General features: G+C 45.4%; 1 protein-coding gene across 1 annotated transcript in view; it reads right to left on the reverse strand.

Moving 5' to 3' along the window:
• Positions 1-17,467, reverse strand: part of LOC125456412 (serine/threonine-protein kinase N2-like) — a 116,999-nt gene that overhangs the window by 17,744 nt on the left and 81,788 nt on the right. The window contains exons 7-11 of the mRNA XM_059648102.1: positions 6,758-6,943; positions 4,462-4,571; positions 3,073-3,216; positions 2,919-2,994; positions 2,582-2,750 (exon numbers count right to left, since the gene is read on the reverse strand). Of these exons, the coding sequence (XP_059504085.1) occupies positions 2,582-2,750; positions 2,919-2,994; positions 3,073-3,216; positions 4,462-4,571; positions 6,758-6,943 (685 nt within the window). The remainder of the gene's footprint in view (positions 1-2,581; positions 2,751-2,918; positions 2,995-3,072; positions 3,217-4,461; positions 4,572-6,757; positions 6,944-17,467) is intronic.

Below are 17,467 nucleotides of genomic sequence, written 5' to 3' on the forward strand. Positions count from 1 at the left end.
GACTCCAGGGATACTGCCCAAGCTGTGAATTCTCCAGCTTTACAAAATCTCAAGACCAGAGTCTAAGCAGAAGCAACAGTTATAGAAATAGCTTTAATTTGCACAGCATTTTTACCACACAAAAGAACGGAGAACATTTTTAACACTCGAGTTTAAAAGATCGAGCAGTGTTCAATCGAGAGGTTTGAAAGTGGTTCACAGGCTACATGGACAGGCAGAAACCATTTCCTCTAGTAACCAGCTATGGCAGTGGAACCCCAAAACAAGGAGTCATAAACACAGCTAATGCTGCTGAGGGGCGAGGGGTCAGGAAGTGCTTCTTCACACAAAGGGTAGTGCAAATCAAACCTCTGGCTACAAAAAGCTATTATAGCTGGGGATCAACTGATATTTAAGAATTGAGGCACCACATGACCTTCTGCTGCACTCCTTTCTCTGTATGTAGAATCACCAAGAATTTGCAGAATAGTTAAATGTGAGCTCGCAGGCTACAGTCGTGCCCTACAATGTCAAAGAATTGGCTGACATGTTTGCACTGCAAGCCTAACTAATGCAAAGCAAATTTTGCTTGTGACTTGCCTTTAGTAAATATCATTTCTTTTGCATTATTTTATTCCCCTCAAAATTCAAACTACTGCAGAAATCACCTGCAACCTGCCTTTTATACAGCACTCATCAGTAAGATGTCCCAAATAATTTCAGAGCTAATTAAGCCAGTAACTATACTCGAAAAATGTAATGTGATAAATATAGCAATCACTTCAACACACCACCTTATTCCCTGGCCAAGATCTGTGTCTCAGTGTTCTTGCAAAGCTGAACGCAAGCTAGAAGAACTGCACCTCATTATGCATTCGGGAACTCTATAGCCTTCTGGTCTCAAAAATCAAGTCCAACGACTTAGCGCTTGAGACACCTTCTCCCACGTCCTTATTCCAAACCCCTCAGACCGGACTTAATTATCACAAGGTCCGCTTTTACATTCAACCCACTGTCAGCCAGTAATAGTCCCCATTAATGGCCATTTACCCAGGCTGATCATTATCTACTCCTTTGTCTGTCCAACTGTTCCCTCTCTTTAGGCTCCATCTCCACCGATCATTTACTGCTTAACCCCACCAACCCTATCTACTGCATAACAACCAACATTTTCCTAACTACAATCAGTTCTTAGGAAGGGTCACTGGACCCAAAACATTAATTGATATCTCTCCACAGATGCTGCCAGACCTGCTGAGCTTTTCCAGCAATCTGGTTTTGTTGGATTTCCAGCTTCTGCAGTACTTTAAATATAGCAACCAATTTGCAGATAGCAAGGTCCCACAACGTATTGAGAGATTTCTCTGGATCGGTTTTAGTTTGATCCAGAAAACCTAGAGAATGCCTAATTACTGGAACAACAGAGATGGGGCAAAGAGGGATGCAGCTAACCACAGACCAGAAGTTGAACAAGTCATATTAATACTGTGACTACAGAGCCGTTTGAAGGCTATGCGTCCTGCAACGAGTAATTCACTTTTTAACTCTCTACCACATGTCCACCAAATGGAATAATCCCAATTGCCTGAATGAGTGCTGCTCCAACAACACTCAAGCAACTTTACACCATCCAGTGCAAAGATTCCTGCTTGACTGGCACCAATCCAATCCAGTGACAGCAGTATTACCATATGAAAGATGCACTGCAGTAACTCACTAAGGTTCTTTCAACAGCACCATATAAGCACGCGAACTCTATTACTCAGAAGGACAAGGACAGCAAATGCACAGTAACGGCACCATTTCTAAGTTCTCCCTTAAGATGCACACCATCTTGATTTGACTTTTGAACCACTTGTTCAGTGTTGTTGGGTCAAAAATCTGGAAATGCCCAGCAGCACAGTGGTATATCAACATCACAGGCCACAGCTGTTCATGAAGTACCTAACCACCAGCTTCACAAAGTCAATTTAAGATGGGAAATAAATGCTAGCATAGCCAGTGAAGCCCACATCTTTTGGAAGAATAAGAAGATTCAGCTACAGCTGAATACTTGCATGAAATTTCTCCCACTCCTCAAAACAAGGCATGCTTTGAAGACAATATGCTCAATTATAACCCCAACAGATATAAAATGTCTGGAAAACTCAGTGACGCACAATGTGCAACATCTGTTTCCCCCCCCCCAAGATCACGCTGAACAGAGAAAACGGTTTGGACTGCAGCACCAGGTACAACTTTAAGTCAAACCAAATCTGCCTAACAAAATAACATGGATGGCTTATAACCAAAAATTAGGCAAAGGAAGAGTAACTAAACGGGCATTCGCATTAAATAATGCTGCTTTGGACTTCTCCTTGTGGACATGAGTTGCTCAAAACCATGAAGATGGACTTAAAAAGCGAAACTGAGTTTATCCCATTTCTCAAAAAAAAACACCACCCCCAGGTAATCAAGTTTCAGTTGACTCCGTAGAAATTTTGGAACCTCTTGATCAAAGTTCTTCTTTAAATAAAGAAAAAAAAAATCAGTTCTACAACATAGAAAAATTCATTCTTTTCCACAGATATTCTTTAAAACTATTTCAAAACAGAATACGCACCTCGTTGAATCTTTTCTTTCCGAGTGAGAAACTGCTGGCACTGCAGCAGGGATAGAGGGTGGGGGGCTGAAGGTGCCAGAATTATTTACAGTTGGAACAGCTTTTCTCACCAATCGCCCCCATGTGGCAATATTAATATTCATCTGAGGGGCTCGAAGGAATGTTTTGCCTACAGTGATGAGAAAAGGGAGTGTGAACAAGATAGCTGTTGATCAACTTGTTGCAAAGATCTTGTATGACTTATCTTAACTCATGTGAACAGATTTCTATGCTAGTGGCATCCACTTTTCAACAATTTTATCAACCAAACAGTCCATACTTGGATTGGAATGGTTACCTTGCTGTTTTGGGAAGATTTTCTTCTGTCTTTGAAGTTTTGGTCTTCTTTCAATAACTGGATTGTAAAAAGTTACCTGGAAAACACAGTTGAATATTTCACACATGATACAAATACAGGAGCAAACGAAGTTAGAATTTTGGATAATCCATACCTCTGCAAAGAGCGTACCCAGTGGCTCTAGGTACAAGCACATTCCATGCCGTTGATTATCTAGGAAATCTTCTAACCGAAGAAATTTCACAGCACAGAGGGAACGCCAGTCACGCCAATAAACAGACATCTCCAGTTCACGTGACTAAACAAAAATTTAAAACTAAATCTGATTAATTTAAAAACTAGAAGCTTCCTCATCTTTCAAATCTTGTTGAATTCTGTCAAGCTTCATTAATTTGGAATTACTTGATGGTTTAACATTACACCACTGTGTATTTCCAATAACAAGATTTGGTCTTGCTCCTAACTTTGAAGTGATAACAATGCCAAGTGCAAAACTGTTAATAGTTCAGCAACAGGTTTGTCCACTCTATACCAGGACACCCACAGATTCAAGCTTGCATCAAAAGATTATTCATGTGGAAAGTTGAAACGATTTAAAGCACTTTCCAAAATTGACAAGGGAAAATTCATTGGGAAGGATGATGCACGTTACTGCTGCATCCAAAAAGAACAAATGATTACAGAGCAGCTGGCCTCACCAACCAGTCAGTGACTATCTTGCTGGTCATGACTGCAGTTAGGAAAATAGTTTATCATAAACTGATTCTGAAGCACCTATCTTTACATGCTGGAGGCATTATTTTGTAAGTGTTTTTTCACAGTGACCCCATTTTGAGACTTCAGAATCTCTAGAACTCCCTCAGTGAGGGCCGTGATGCAGACCTGTAGCATAGTTTAGTTAAATTAAATAACTTTCACTGGGTTTTTCAGAACAGAAAGTTAAAATAAATATAAAAAATTTCAAGGGACCTCCAAGCAGTTAGCTCTGTTGGAACGCCATGGCAAGCACTGTTATCTTGGAGCTCACGACCTCAAAAGTTTGACATGTGATCCCACAGGTGTGGGGGAGGCGTGTGGTGGTGTTGACCTCCAACTTTCAGAAGCCCAGAATAATAACATGTCAAAGTTCCTGCTACTTTACCTGTCAGTGTACACTTGCAAAGTACTATTGTTCCAGAATTGATTCTATTTAAAAATTGAGGCCAATCTTAAATATTGCACAGAAAATTTACATGAACTATTTTAATAGGCTCAGAGGTAAGCTTGGTGAAAAACATCATCTGTTGGCAATTGGGGAATCTGCGAATAATAGAGTTCAACCAATTTTTACATGGCCCAATTAACAGCTGGCTACTAATAAAATTTCATGACTAATTTAGCTTTGCAGCCAGACTTTGGTCTAAATGCCATATTACAGAATTTGTTCATCTACAATTTAGACAAGCATTAAAACTGCAGTGATTAAATTCCAGCTCTGAATCTCACCCTCATTAACAAGGTAATGTCCTACTTCCAAGAACGGTGCGCAGATTTTCTAGCTTACCCGATCTAGCTCTAATGTAAACTTCTGATCCCATGACTGATTTGAAACTGGTTTCCAACTAGTTTGCCCAACAACTGTATTGTCCAGCTTCAGTACAGCACCAATTTCATCTGCACAGAAACAAATTCTCAGTTAGACAGCGGAAAAGGACTCAACACTTCTTTGAGCTTTCTTCCAATGTACAGTCTTCAACAAATTAAAAGTATATCTAGCAAGATTCCTCGAGATGTGCAAATAGGGTAGGTGGGGAAAGAACAATTTGACTAAATACTCTCATATTGCTGATCAGGGCCACTAAATTTCCACATTTAAATACTTTCTGAAATGAATGATGAGTTTAGGGAGTGCATTCTATTCTTCACCTTTAGCATGCCCCATCCAGCACTTTTCCCTTAACAGCCCTAAAATAAATACAAGCTGATCACAAACTCCTTTTCCAACTGCAAACTAAGGCTTTCAAACCTAGTTTGGCATAATCTGAACAGTACTGCATATTCAGTTCATCTTCTGTTCTACTTATTTAAAAACAGACTGGAGGCCTTCACCTAGGTTTCTCAGCATACACGTCTCTTTCACACAGATATGCATGCTGAACTTATTCTAGGAACAAGTTTAAATCAAAAAACTGTAGTATGTACAGTTTTAAGATGATTGCGTTTATAAATTAGGTCTCAGGAGCTTCAAAATAGCCAGGCAAGGATTTTGGGTTTTCCCGCACTCGTTATGCTACTAAAACATGGGAAAATGGTTTGTAAACATGTTTGTCTTCTTTTAGTCAAGGTGAAACAAAAGTGAACACAAAACTTCAATTTACATTAATGTTAGGCAACAGAGCAAGGGTTTCCAAATACATAAGCCAAGATACGATGTGTCTTGTTTCAAGAACTTCCAGTTCCTCCATCAAGACAGAGTAACATTTTGTAGTATTAAGTTTACAGAGTTGTTCAAGTCCTCTGATGCCCCAACAATGCACTAACTATTAAAACACATGTATACTTAAAGTTTGTATCAGTAATAATGGGAACTGCAGATGCTGGAGAATCCAAGATAATAAATTGTGAGGCTGAATGAACACAGCAGGCCCAGCAGCATCTCAGGAGCACAAAAGCTGACGTTTCGGGCCTAGACCGCAACTTTCCCCCCACAGTGGTCGAGAATGCCCTTGACTGCGTCTCCTGCAACACATCCCTCACACCCCGCCCCAACCGCCCTAAGAGGATCCCCCTCGTTCTCACACACCACCCCACCAACCTCCGGATACAACGCATCATCCTCCGACAATTCCGCCATCTACAATCCGACCCCACCACCCAAGACATTTTTCCATCCCCACCCTTGTCTGCTTTCCGGAGAGACCACTCTCTTCGTGACTCCCTTGTTCGCTCCACACGGCCCTTCATCCCCCCACACCCGGCACCTTCCCCTGCAACCGCAGGAAATGCTACACTTGCCCCCACACCTCCTCCATCACCCCTATCTCAGGCCCCAAGATGACTTTCCATATTAAAGCAGAGGTTCACCTGCACATCTGCCAATGTGGTATACTGCATCCATTGTACCCAGTGTGGCTTCCTCTACATTGGGGAAACCAAGCGGAGGCTGGGGGACCGCTTTGCAGAACACCTCCGCTCAGCTCACAATAAACAACTGCACCTCCCAGTCGCAAACCATTTCCACTCCCCCTCCCATTCTTTAGATGATATGTCTATCATGGGCCTCCTGCAGTGCCACAATGATGCCACCCGAAGGTTGCAGGAACAGCAACTCATATTCCGCTTGGGAACCCTGTAGCCCAATGGTATCAATGTGGTCTTCACCAGCTTCAAAATCTCCCCTTCCCCCACCGCATCCCAAAACCAGCCCAGTTCGTCCCCTCCCCCCACTACATCACACAACCAGCCCAGCTCATCCCCTCCACCCACTGCATCCCAAAACCAGCCAAGCCTGTCTCTGCTTCCCTAACCTGTTCTTCCTCTCACCCATCCCTTCCACCCACCTCAAGCCGCACCTCCATTTCCTATCTACTAACCTCATCCCACCTCCTTGACCTGTCCGTCTTCTCTGGACTGACCTATCACCTCCCTACCTATACTCTCCTCTCCACCTATCTTCTTTTCTCTCCATCTTCGGTCCGCCTCCCCCTCTCCCTATTTATTCCAGAACCCTCGCCCCATCCCCCTCTCTGATGAAGGGTCTAGGCCCGAAACGTTAGCTTTTGTGCTCCTTAGATGCTGCTGGGCCTGCTGTGTTCATCCAGCCTCACATTTTATTATCCTATACTTAAAGTTTACTCAACTGGACAAATCTTCTGTTTTGACAGGATATCGGCTATTCCCACTTCTGCTTTTGCTGGTTCTGCTTATAAAGGAGGATCTGGTTTCATTTGGGCTCCAGCCAGGCAAAGGAACAAATGTATTTTTTGATCGACCAGGAACCGTCTCTAGCAAGTCTTGGCATCCCATAAGCCTAACCTCTAGGCTACCTGTTGACAGAATCAAAAATTCTCAATTAATACATTAAACAAACTTAAGCTATGTTACTTTACAGCTAGTGGAATTCATGACTTAAGACACATCATTCAATTACGTCCACATAACACACCCACAAATCAGTTTTCAAGTATGGATCTGGAAGATATGGACAGTTTTGAGGAGGCTTTTGAAAATAAGTTGCACTTACATCGTCTTCTCAAAAGTAATCGACAAGACCAAAAATGACAAAGTTTGTAAAGAAAATTCCAGCATTTGAGACATGTTGACAAAAAAACCTTTGGCGAGAAAGTGTGTGCGCGAGAGAGAGAGCGCACGCGAAACGAGTGACAGAGATGACATGCACAAAATAGTGAATCACAGGAGCAAAACTGAAGAAGGTTAGAGCAGACAGAACAAGTTACGGGTGGAGAGGTTTGAGGATAAGCTAATGGACATGACTTGCTCGAGATTTTCTGACACCTTTGATAAGATATTGATTGTAGTGAAAACAGGCCAGTATACAACTTTCACCAGAGATAATGGGAACTGCAGATGCTGGAGATTCCAAGATAATAAAATGTGAGGCTGGATGAACACAGCAGGCCAAGCAGCATCTCAGGAGCACAAAAAGCTGACGTTTCGGGCCTAGACCCTTCATCAGAGAGGGGGATGGGGGGAGGGAACTGGAATAAATAGGGAGAGAGGGGGAGGCGGACCGAAGATGGAGAGTAAAGAAGATAGGTGGAGAGGGTGTAGGTGGGGAGGTAGGGAGGGGATAGGTCAGTCCAGGGAAGACGGACAGGTCAAGGAGGTGGGATGAGGTTAGTAGGTAGCTGGGGGTGCGGCTTGGGGTGGGAGGAAGGGATGGGTGAGAGGAAGAACCGGTTAGGGAGGCAGAGACAGGTTGGACTGGTTTTGGGATGCAGTGGGTGGGGGGGGGAAGAGCTGGGCTGGTTGTGTGGTGCAGTGGGGGGAGGGGATGAACTGGGCTGGTTTAGGGATGCAGTGGGGGAAGGGGAGATTTTGAAACTGGTGAAGTCCACATTGATACCATATGGCTGCAGGGTTCCCAGGCGGAATATGAGTTGCTGTTCCTGCAACCTTCGGGTGGCATCATTGTGGCAGTGCAGGAGGCCCATGATGGACATGTCATCAAGAGAATGGGAGGGGCAGTGGAAATGGTTTGCGACTGGGAGGTGCAGTTGTTTGTTGCGAACTGAGCGAAGGTGTTCTGCAAAGCGGTCCCCAAGCCTCCGCTTGGTTTCCCCAATGTAGAGAAAGCCGCACCGGGTACAGTGGATGCAGTATACCACATTGACAGATGTGCAGGTGAACCTCTGCTTAATGTGGAATGTCATCTTGGGGCCTGGGATGGGGGTGAGGGAGGAGGTGTGGGCACAGCTACCTAGAATACACCTCCTCCCACCCACCCTCCTGCAAAAATTCCATCCCCTATTCCCAATTCCTCCGCCTCCGCCGCATCTGCTCCCACGATAAGACATTCCACTCCCGCACATCCCAGATGTCCAAGTTCTTTAAGGACCGCAACTTCCCCCCCACGGTGATTGAGAACGCCCTTGACCGCGTCTCCCGCATTTCCCGCGACACATCCCTCACACCCCGCCCCCGCCACAACCGCCCCAAGAGGATCCCCCTCGTTCTCACACACCACCCTACCAACCTCCGGATACAACGCATTATCCTCCGACACTTCCGCCATTTACAATCCGACCCCACCACCCAAGACATTTTTCCATCCCCACCCCTGTCTGCTTTCCGGAGAGACCACTCTCTCCGTGACTCCCTTGTTCGCTCCACACTGCCCTCCAACCCCACCACACCCGGCACCTTCCCCTGCAACCGCAGGAAATGCTACACTTGTCCCCACACCTCCTCCCTCACCCCCATCCCAGGCCCCAAGATGACATTCCACATTAAGCAGAGGTTCACCTGCACATCTGCCAATGTGGTATACTGCATCCACTGTACCCGGTGCGGCTTTCTCTACATTGGGGAAACCAAGCGGAGGCTTGGGGACCGCTTTGCAGAACACCTCCGCTCAGTTCGCAACAAACAACTGCACCTCCCAGTCGCAAACCATTTCCACTCCCCCTCCCATTCTCTTGATGACATGTCCATCATGGGCCTCCTGCACTGCCACAATGATGCCACCCGAAGGTTGCAGGAACAGCAACTCATATTCCGCCTGGGAACCCTGCAGCCATATGGTATCAATGTGGACTTCACCAGTTTCAAAATCTCCCCTTCCCCCACTGCATCCCTAAACCAGCCCAGTTCATCCCCTCCCCCCACTGCACCACACAACCAGCCCAGCTCTTCCCCCCCACCCACTGCATCCCAAAACCAGTCCAACCTGTCTCTGCCTCCCTAACCGGTTCTTCCTCTCACCCATCCCTTCCTCCCACCCCAAGCCGCACCCCCAGCTACCTACTAACCTCATCCCACCTCCTTGACCTGTCCATCTTCCCTGGACTGACCTATCCCCTCCCTACCTCCCCACCTACACCCTCTCCACCTATCTTCTTTACTCTCCATCTTCGGTCCGCCTCCCCCTCTCTCCCTATTTATTCCAGTTCCCTCCCCCCATCCCCCTCTCTGATGAAGGGTCTAGGCCCGAAACGTCAGCTTTTGTGCTCCTGAGATGCTGCTTGGCCTGCTGTGTTCATCCAGCCTCACATACAACTTTCACCACTTGGCTTTAATAGTCAAGACTATCTTGAACAGAAGCGATTTAAAAAAAAGCACACTGCTGACCTAAGATGGTTGGGATCACCTGGCACCCTACATGGAATATGCAAAACTGGCTGCAATGGAATGCACATTTTAAATTAGGGGGTGTTGAAACGGAGGCAATGATTTGTCATCTCTTGTCGTACTCGCACTTGCCAGATAAATTCATGTATTGACAGACTGAAGATTGCATACAATGGAACAATGGTACAGACAGTGGAATCCAGGGGGAGTCTGTGGCTCGTTAGTTAGCACTGCTGCCTCAGAGCACTAGGGACCCAGGTTTGATTTCAGCCTTGGGTGACTGTATAAACTCCACACACAATCTCCCATAGTACAATGATGCGCAGGTTAGGTGGATTGGTCACACTAAATTACCCTGTAGTAATGTCTAGTAATGGGCAGGCTAGGTGGGTGAACTGTGGCAAATGCAGGGTTACAGGGATAGGGTGGGGTCTGGGTGGAACTCTTCAAATGGCTGGTGCAGACTCAAATGGGCCAAGTGGCCTAATTTCCATACAGTAGGGATTCTAATGATTCTATCTATAGAGGAACTATATTCAACAGTGGCTCTGAGCATAGAGAAAGAAAACAACAAGGATTTACAACATTACATTCTCCCTCCCTCAGTCTCCAAAACCAACATTGGTAAAAGACAGGAATAAATGGGAACTGCAGATGCTGGAGAATCCAAGATCATCCAGCTCCACGTTTTATGAACACAGCAGGCCAAGCAGCATCTCAGGAGCACAAAAGCTGACGTTTCGGGCCTAGACCATTCATCAGAAAAGGGGGATGGGGAGAGAGTTCTGAAACAAATAGATAGAGAGGGGGAGGCGGACTGAAGATGGATAGAGGAGAAGATAGTTGGAGAAGGTAGGGAGGGGATAGATCAGTCCAGGGAAGGACAGACAGGTCAAGGGGGCAGCATGAGGTTAGTAGGTAGGAAATGGAGGTGGGGCTTGAGGTGGGAGGAAGAACCGGTTAGGGAGGCAGGGATGAGCTGGGCTGGTTTTGGGATGCAGTGGGGGAAGGGGAGATTTTGAAGCTTGTGAAATCCACATTGATACCATTGGGCTGCAGTGTTCCCAAGCGGAAGATGAGTTGCTGTTCCTGCAATTTTCTGGTGGCATCATTATGGCACTGCTACAGGCCCAGGATGGACATGGCATCTAAAGGAATGGCAGGGGGAGTTAAAACGGTTCGCGACTGGGGGATGGAGTTGTTTATTGTGAACCAGAGCTCGAACAGTTCATCCACCTCACCAACGCCTTCCAACCTAACCTCAAGTTCACCTGGACCATCTCTAACACATCCCTCACCTTCCTGGACCTCTGCCTGAGATGGAGACAATCACCTAGAAACAGATGTCCATTTCAAGTCCACCGACTCCCACAGCTACCTAGAATATGCCTCCTCCCACCCATCTTCCTGTACAAATTCAATCCCCTATTCGCAATTCCTTCACCTCTGCCGCATCTGCTGAGGCATTCCACTCCCATACATCCCAGATGTCCTTGTTCAAGGACCACAACTTCCCCTCTGCAGTGGTCGAGAACACCCTCGACCGTGTCTCCTGCATTTCTTGCAAGTCATCCCTCACACTGTCCCCACAATAACCAAAAAAGAGAATCCCCCTTGTCCTCACGTACCACCCCACCAAACTCCAGATACAACCCATCTTCCTCTGACACTTCCGCCATCTACAATCCGACCTCACCAAAGATATTTTTCCATCCTCACTCTTGTCTGCCTTCCGGAGAGACCAATCTCTCCATGAATCCCTTGTCCACTTCACACACCCCTCCAACCCCACCACACCCGACACTTTCCCCTGCAACCACAGGAAGTGCTACACTTGCCCCCACACCTCCATCCCAGGCCACAAGGTGATTTTCCACATCAAGCAGATGTTCATCTGCACATCTGCCAATGTGGTATACCGCATCCGCTGTACCAGTCGTGGTTTTCCAGATGTAGAGGTAGCCAAGTGGAGGCTTGGGGATCACATTGCAGAACACCTACAATCTGTTCGCAATAAACAACTGCACCTCCCAGTCACGAACCATTTCCACTCCCCCTCCCTTTCCTCAGACACATGTCCATCCTGGGCCTCCTGCAGTGCCATAACGATGCCACCCGAAGGTTGCAGGAACAGCAACACATATTCCGCTTGGGAACCCTGCAGCCAAATGGTATCAATGTGGATTTCGCAAGCTTCAAAATCTCCCCTCCCCCACTGCATCCCAAAACCAGCCCAGCTCATCCCTGCCTCCCTAACTTGTTCTTCCTCTCACCTATCCCCTCCTCCCACCTTAAGCCACTCCTCCATTTCCTACAGCCTAACCTCATCCTGCCCTCCTGACCTACTGCCTCCCTACCTATACTCTCTTCTCCCAACTATCTTCTCCTCTATCCACCTTCAGTCCGCCTCCCCCTCTCTCCCTGTTGGTAAAAGCCACACTGTTCACCATGAAGTCAAGATTATCTGCAAGCTTTGCCACGCCTAAAGGGTATTGGCCAATTAAACATCAAAACCACTGGGGCTCATCAACTACAATACTGGAATCTACCAGACAATGGGAAATTGGTAGGGCATATCTTGTACACGAAAAACAGAACACTTCTAACCCAGCCAATTCTTCATCCCCAACAGTTCCTTCTTGATCATTGGTAAAATGACAGCTTTGTAAATAAAACTTTCTATCAAGCAGCTTGCTTAGCAATAACTTATTCACTGTCACTCAGGTTCAGTTAAGCCAAGGTCACTCAGCTCCTGACCTAAATACAGAACAGCTAAGTTCCAGGAGGTGATGAGAGAGTGTGACTGCATTATATACTAAGAAGACAAGTGACTCAAGCTTTCCTTTTATAAAATTCTTTCATACACTGCAACAGCATTTATTGCCATGGAAAAAGGTGGTTGTGAACTGCCACCTTAAAGTGCTGCATTCCATTTGCCATAGGTAAACCCACAATGATAGTTTGGTGTATTCCAGGATTTTGACCCAGTAAAACTGAAGGAATGCTGACATATTTCCAAGTCAGGATGATTGACCAGCATGGAGGAGAACTTGGGTGTCGGGTGTCGTGTGTCTATGCTGCGCTTGTACTTCCATGGTGGTGATTGGTTTGCAAGGTGCTGGTTGGAGGGACACAGATTTGATTTATTGTGGTCACGTGTCCAAGTACAGCAAAACATTTTGAGTGGTTACAGACCGATCATAACATACAAGGACATACAGATCATTGGGTGTTTAGACAGAGTGAGGCATACAATGTTATGGCTGCACAAGGAGGTGCACAAAAGCAAGATCAACATTAGTTTTGAAACTAGAGAGGTCCATTCAGCAGTCTAATAACAGGAGGGAAGAAGCTGTTTTTGAACCTGTTAGTATGTGTGTTTAAAGCTTCTGTATTGTGTGCCTGATGGAAGAGATTGGAAGAGTGTATTATTGGGATGGGAGCAGTCATTGATGATGTTGCCAGCCTTTCTGCGAATTGAGTAGCTGGAGTCCATAGATGGGATTGGCTTTCAAGATTTGACTGGGCTGGCTATGAAGGAAGGAGTTGTTTCCGGTGACCAGGCAGGAGTTGAGCATGCGGGCCATGTCCATGTCCTGCAGTGGCAGCAAAGTGAGAGCTGGAGAGACACTGGCAGATCAGACATGGGTTGGAGCGAGTCCCAGAGGGGCCAAGTCCCCAGAACAATTTGGAGAGGGGTTGAGAGCCCAAGAGGCCACATCCCTGAGCAGCTGTGTCCCCTGAGTGATGGTAAGGCCGTGTCACTGGGGCATCGTGGGACCATGTCCCAAAGCAACAGGTGACCGGGAGAGCTCAGGCCAGAAAGTGCAGAGCAGGACTCTGATGGTGGTCTAGCAGCTGAAAAAGAAAAGTTAGGCTCTCTCAAAGAGATGTTTCTTTATTTTATTCTATGAATGGCACTATGCACAAGCAACGATGCACACTTTTCACTGTTTTTCATTTTGCATGCACAAGACATTAAAGGATATTCAATACACAACTTTTTGTTGTCTGTTACGATCCTAGGCAGAGCAGTTACTATACCAAACCATTATGCACCCAGATAAAAAGCTATGGTGCATCTGTAAAAGTTGGTGTTTATGGGCATGGCAAATTTCCTAAGCCTCCCGAGAAAGAGGTGTTGATATGCCTTCTTGACCATCGCATCTAGTTACTAGTGGTGTACCGCAAGGGTCGGTGTTGGGTCCACTGCTGTTTGTCATTTTTATAAATGACCTGGATGAGGACGTAGAAGGATGGGTTAGTAAATTTGCAGACGACACTAAGGTCGGTGGAGTTGTGGATAGTGACGAAGGATGCTGTAGGTTGCAGAGAGACATAGATAAGCTGCAGAGCTGGGCTGAGAGGTGGCAAATGGAGTTTAATGCAGACAAGTGTGAGGTGAGGCACTTTGGTAGGAGTAACCACAAGGCAAAGTACTGGGCTAATGGTAAGATTCTTAGTAGCGTAGATGAGCAGAGAGATCTCGGCGTCCATGTACACTGATCCTTGAAAGTTGCCACCCAGGTCAACAGGGCTGTTAAGAAGGCATACAGTGGTTTAGCTTTTATTAATAGAGGGATCGAGTTCCGGAACCAAGAGGTTATGCTACAGCTGTACAAAACTCTGGTGCGGCCGCATTTGGAGCACTGCGTACAGTTCTGGTCACCGCGTAAGAAGGATGTGGAAGCTTTGGAAAGGGTGCAGAGGAGATTTACTAGGATGTTGCCTGGTATGGAGGGAAGGTCTTACGAGGAAAGGCTGAGGGACTTGAGGCTGTTTTCATTAGAGAGAAGAAAGTTGAGAGGTGACTTAATTGAAACACAAAATAATCAGAGGGTTAGAAAGGGTGGATAGGGAGAGCCTTTTTCCTAGGATGGTGACAGCGAGCACGAGGAGGCATAGCTTTAAGTTGAGGGGTGAAAGATATAGGACTGATGTCAGAGGTAGTTTCATTACTCAGAGAGAGAGTAGTAAGGGAATGGAAAGATTAGCCTGCAATGGTTGTAGATTCACCACCTTTAGGTACATTTAAGTCGTCATTGGATAAGCATATGGACGCATATGGAATAGTGTAGGTTAGATGGGCTTCAGATCGGTATGACAGGTCGGCACAACATCAAGGGCCGAAGGGCCTGTCTTGTGCTGTAATGTTCTATGTTCTATTTACATGGGGCATCCAGGACAGATTGACGGTTACTCTCATCCTAGAAACTTGATGCCGTCAACCCTCTTCCACCTCAGCTCCACTGACATCAGATTGGGACGTGTCCTCCTCCTTTTTTCCCCAAAGTTAACGATCAGTTCTTTTGTTTTGCTGACATCGAGAGAGAGAGATTGCTATCATTGCACCATGACGCGAAGCGTTCTATCTCCTTCCTGTATTCTGACTCATCATTGTTTGATATCCGGCCTACAACAGTGGTGTCGCCAATGAACTTACAGAAGGCACTTGTACAAAATTTAACCACAGTCGTGTGCGCAGGGACTATCATAGGGGGTGGTGTATGCATTCTTACAGGGCACTGGTGTTGCGGAATATCATAGCAGTGGTGCTGTTGTCTACACGTCAGGAAACTGAGGTTCCAGTTGTAGAAGGTGGAGCTGAGACCTAGGTCTTAGTTTGGCACAAAGCACCAAGTTGAGAGAAATCAATCGCAGTCCCAGGATATAGTTGTAAGATTTCGTCAGTGTTCTCCTAGGCCCTACCACCTTCATATGCTACGTTAATAACCTTCCCTCCATCATAGGATTGTCAGTGAACATCACCACTTGCAATTGAACAAATGCTCAATATCTTTAGTGGTGAATAGTGCTGAAGTCATCCATATCCAAATGCAGCAAGACCTGGCCAATATCCAGGCTTGAGCTGACGGATATTAAACAACATGTACACCCAAAAGTACTAGGCAATGATTATCTTTAACAAGAAAGAATCTAACCATGACCCCTGACATTCAATACCATTGCTATTATCAAAATCCTGGGGTTTACTACTTACAAGAAATTGAGCCGGATCAGTTACATAAATATTGTGGGGACAAGAACATTTCAGAGACTAGGAAACCTGTAGCGCACAACTCACCTACCCTCTCCCTAAAGCCAATCCATCACCTACAAGACAAACCAGGACTGAGGGAATACTCCTCACTTGCTTGGATGAGTGCAGTTCTAACATAGGATGCTTATACAATCCAGGGACAAAGCAGCCTGCTGGATTGTAACCAAATACACAAACATTTACTCCATCCACCATAGATGCACTGTAGGAGTGTGTACCATCTACATGCACAGCCAAAATTCACTAAAGCTTCTTAGACAACATTTTCCAAACCCATGACCATTCCACCTAGAATGACGTAGGCATAAATACATAAGAACACCACGTGCAGGGTCCCCCTCCAATAAACTCATCATGACTTGTGATATCACTGTTCCTTCATTCAAAATCCTGGAACTCCCTTTCCAATGGCATAGAAGGTCAACCGACAGCAAACAGACTACAGAGGTTCACGAAGACTGCTCACTATCATCTTCAACAGCAACAACAACAGATGGATTGATCTAGCCTATGACACAGACATTCCATGGAGGAACAAAAACAACCACTGGTTTCACTCTCACCACTCAAGAATCCTAAAAACTTTAAACTACAGTTATCTAAGATCACACTATCTCAAGCAAACCTTGAAATCAACAAAAGTCTGGACCCATATCTGACAACAGCAAATGTAGGGCACGTGGAATGAATGAATAAATGTGTCCTATGGTATAAACAACTTAAGTTCTCCTTCTTAACAAAGAACCTTGCCATTATTGTATAAACTCGATGGCCATGAAGAAATAACAAAAGCAATACAAACATTAGCCTGCATTTTCAGGATTGATTTGTTAACATCATGTTTTGGACTGCTTGTATGACAGCTGTTGATTTATAGGCACTGGAAAAGATACAGAGGAATGATACAACATTAACGGGTTTACCACACCTTAGTTACTGAAATAGGTTTTAAAAATTGCACCTAATTATTTTTCAGAATCAATAACTGCATTAGAATCTGATAGAGGCACGACACACGACAGTAATCACAGTTGCACACAAGTACACAGATTATCTCAATTAGTTATCCAAAAAACGAACTGGTGGTAGATCTGTTAGCAGGATAGAAAAACTAGATATCTTTCTGTCAACAGCTAGAACACCAATGGGATGTTTGGATTCACTGCATGTCTGCAATGTAGAATTGAATCAGCTTTTACTGGCAAACCAAAGATTGTGTCTACTCAAGAGCCACAAGTTTTTGAGTCAGTTATACAACATGAAAACAGACCTTTTGATCTAATTCATCCCTGTTGACCAGATATCCTAAGCTGATCTAGTCCCAGTTACCAGCATTTGGGACACATTCCTTTAAATCCTTCTTATTTATGTACCCATCCAGATGCCTTTTGAATGTTGCAATTTAACCTGCCTCCACCAACACCTCTGGCAGTTAGTTGCGTGCGCACACACACACACACACACACACACACAAAACCTTCTGCAAGAAAAAGCTGCCCCTCAGGTCCCTTTTAAATCAGAAATGAACATAATATTCTAAAAGTGGCCTCACCCATGTGCTGCACACCTGCAACATGGCGGCCTAACTCCGATACGTAATGCACTGACCAATAAAGGCAAGGGTGTCAACTGCCTTCTTCACTACCCTATCTACATGCAACTCCACTTTCAAGGAACTATGAATCTGCATCCCTAAGTC

This window comes from Stegostoma tigrinum, chromosome 8 (genome assembly GCF_030684315.1).
Source record: "Stegostoma tigrinum isolate sSteTig4 chromosome 8, sSteTig4.hap1, whole genome shotgun sequence".
In the NCBI taxonomy this organism is placed as follows: Eukaryota; Metazoa; Chordata; class Chondrichthyes; order Orectolobiformes; family Stegostomatidae; genus Stegostoma; species Stegostoma tigrinum.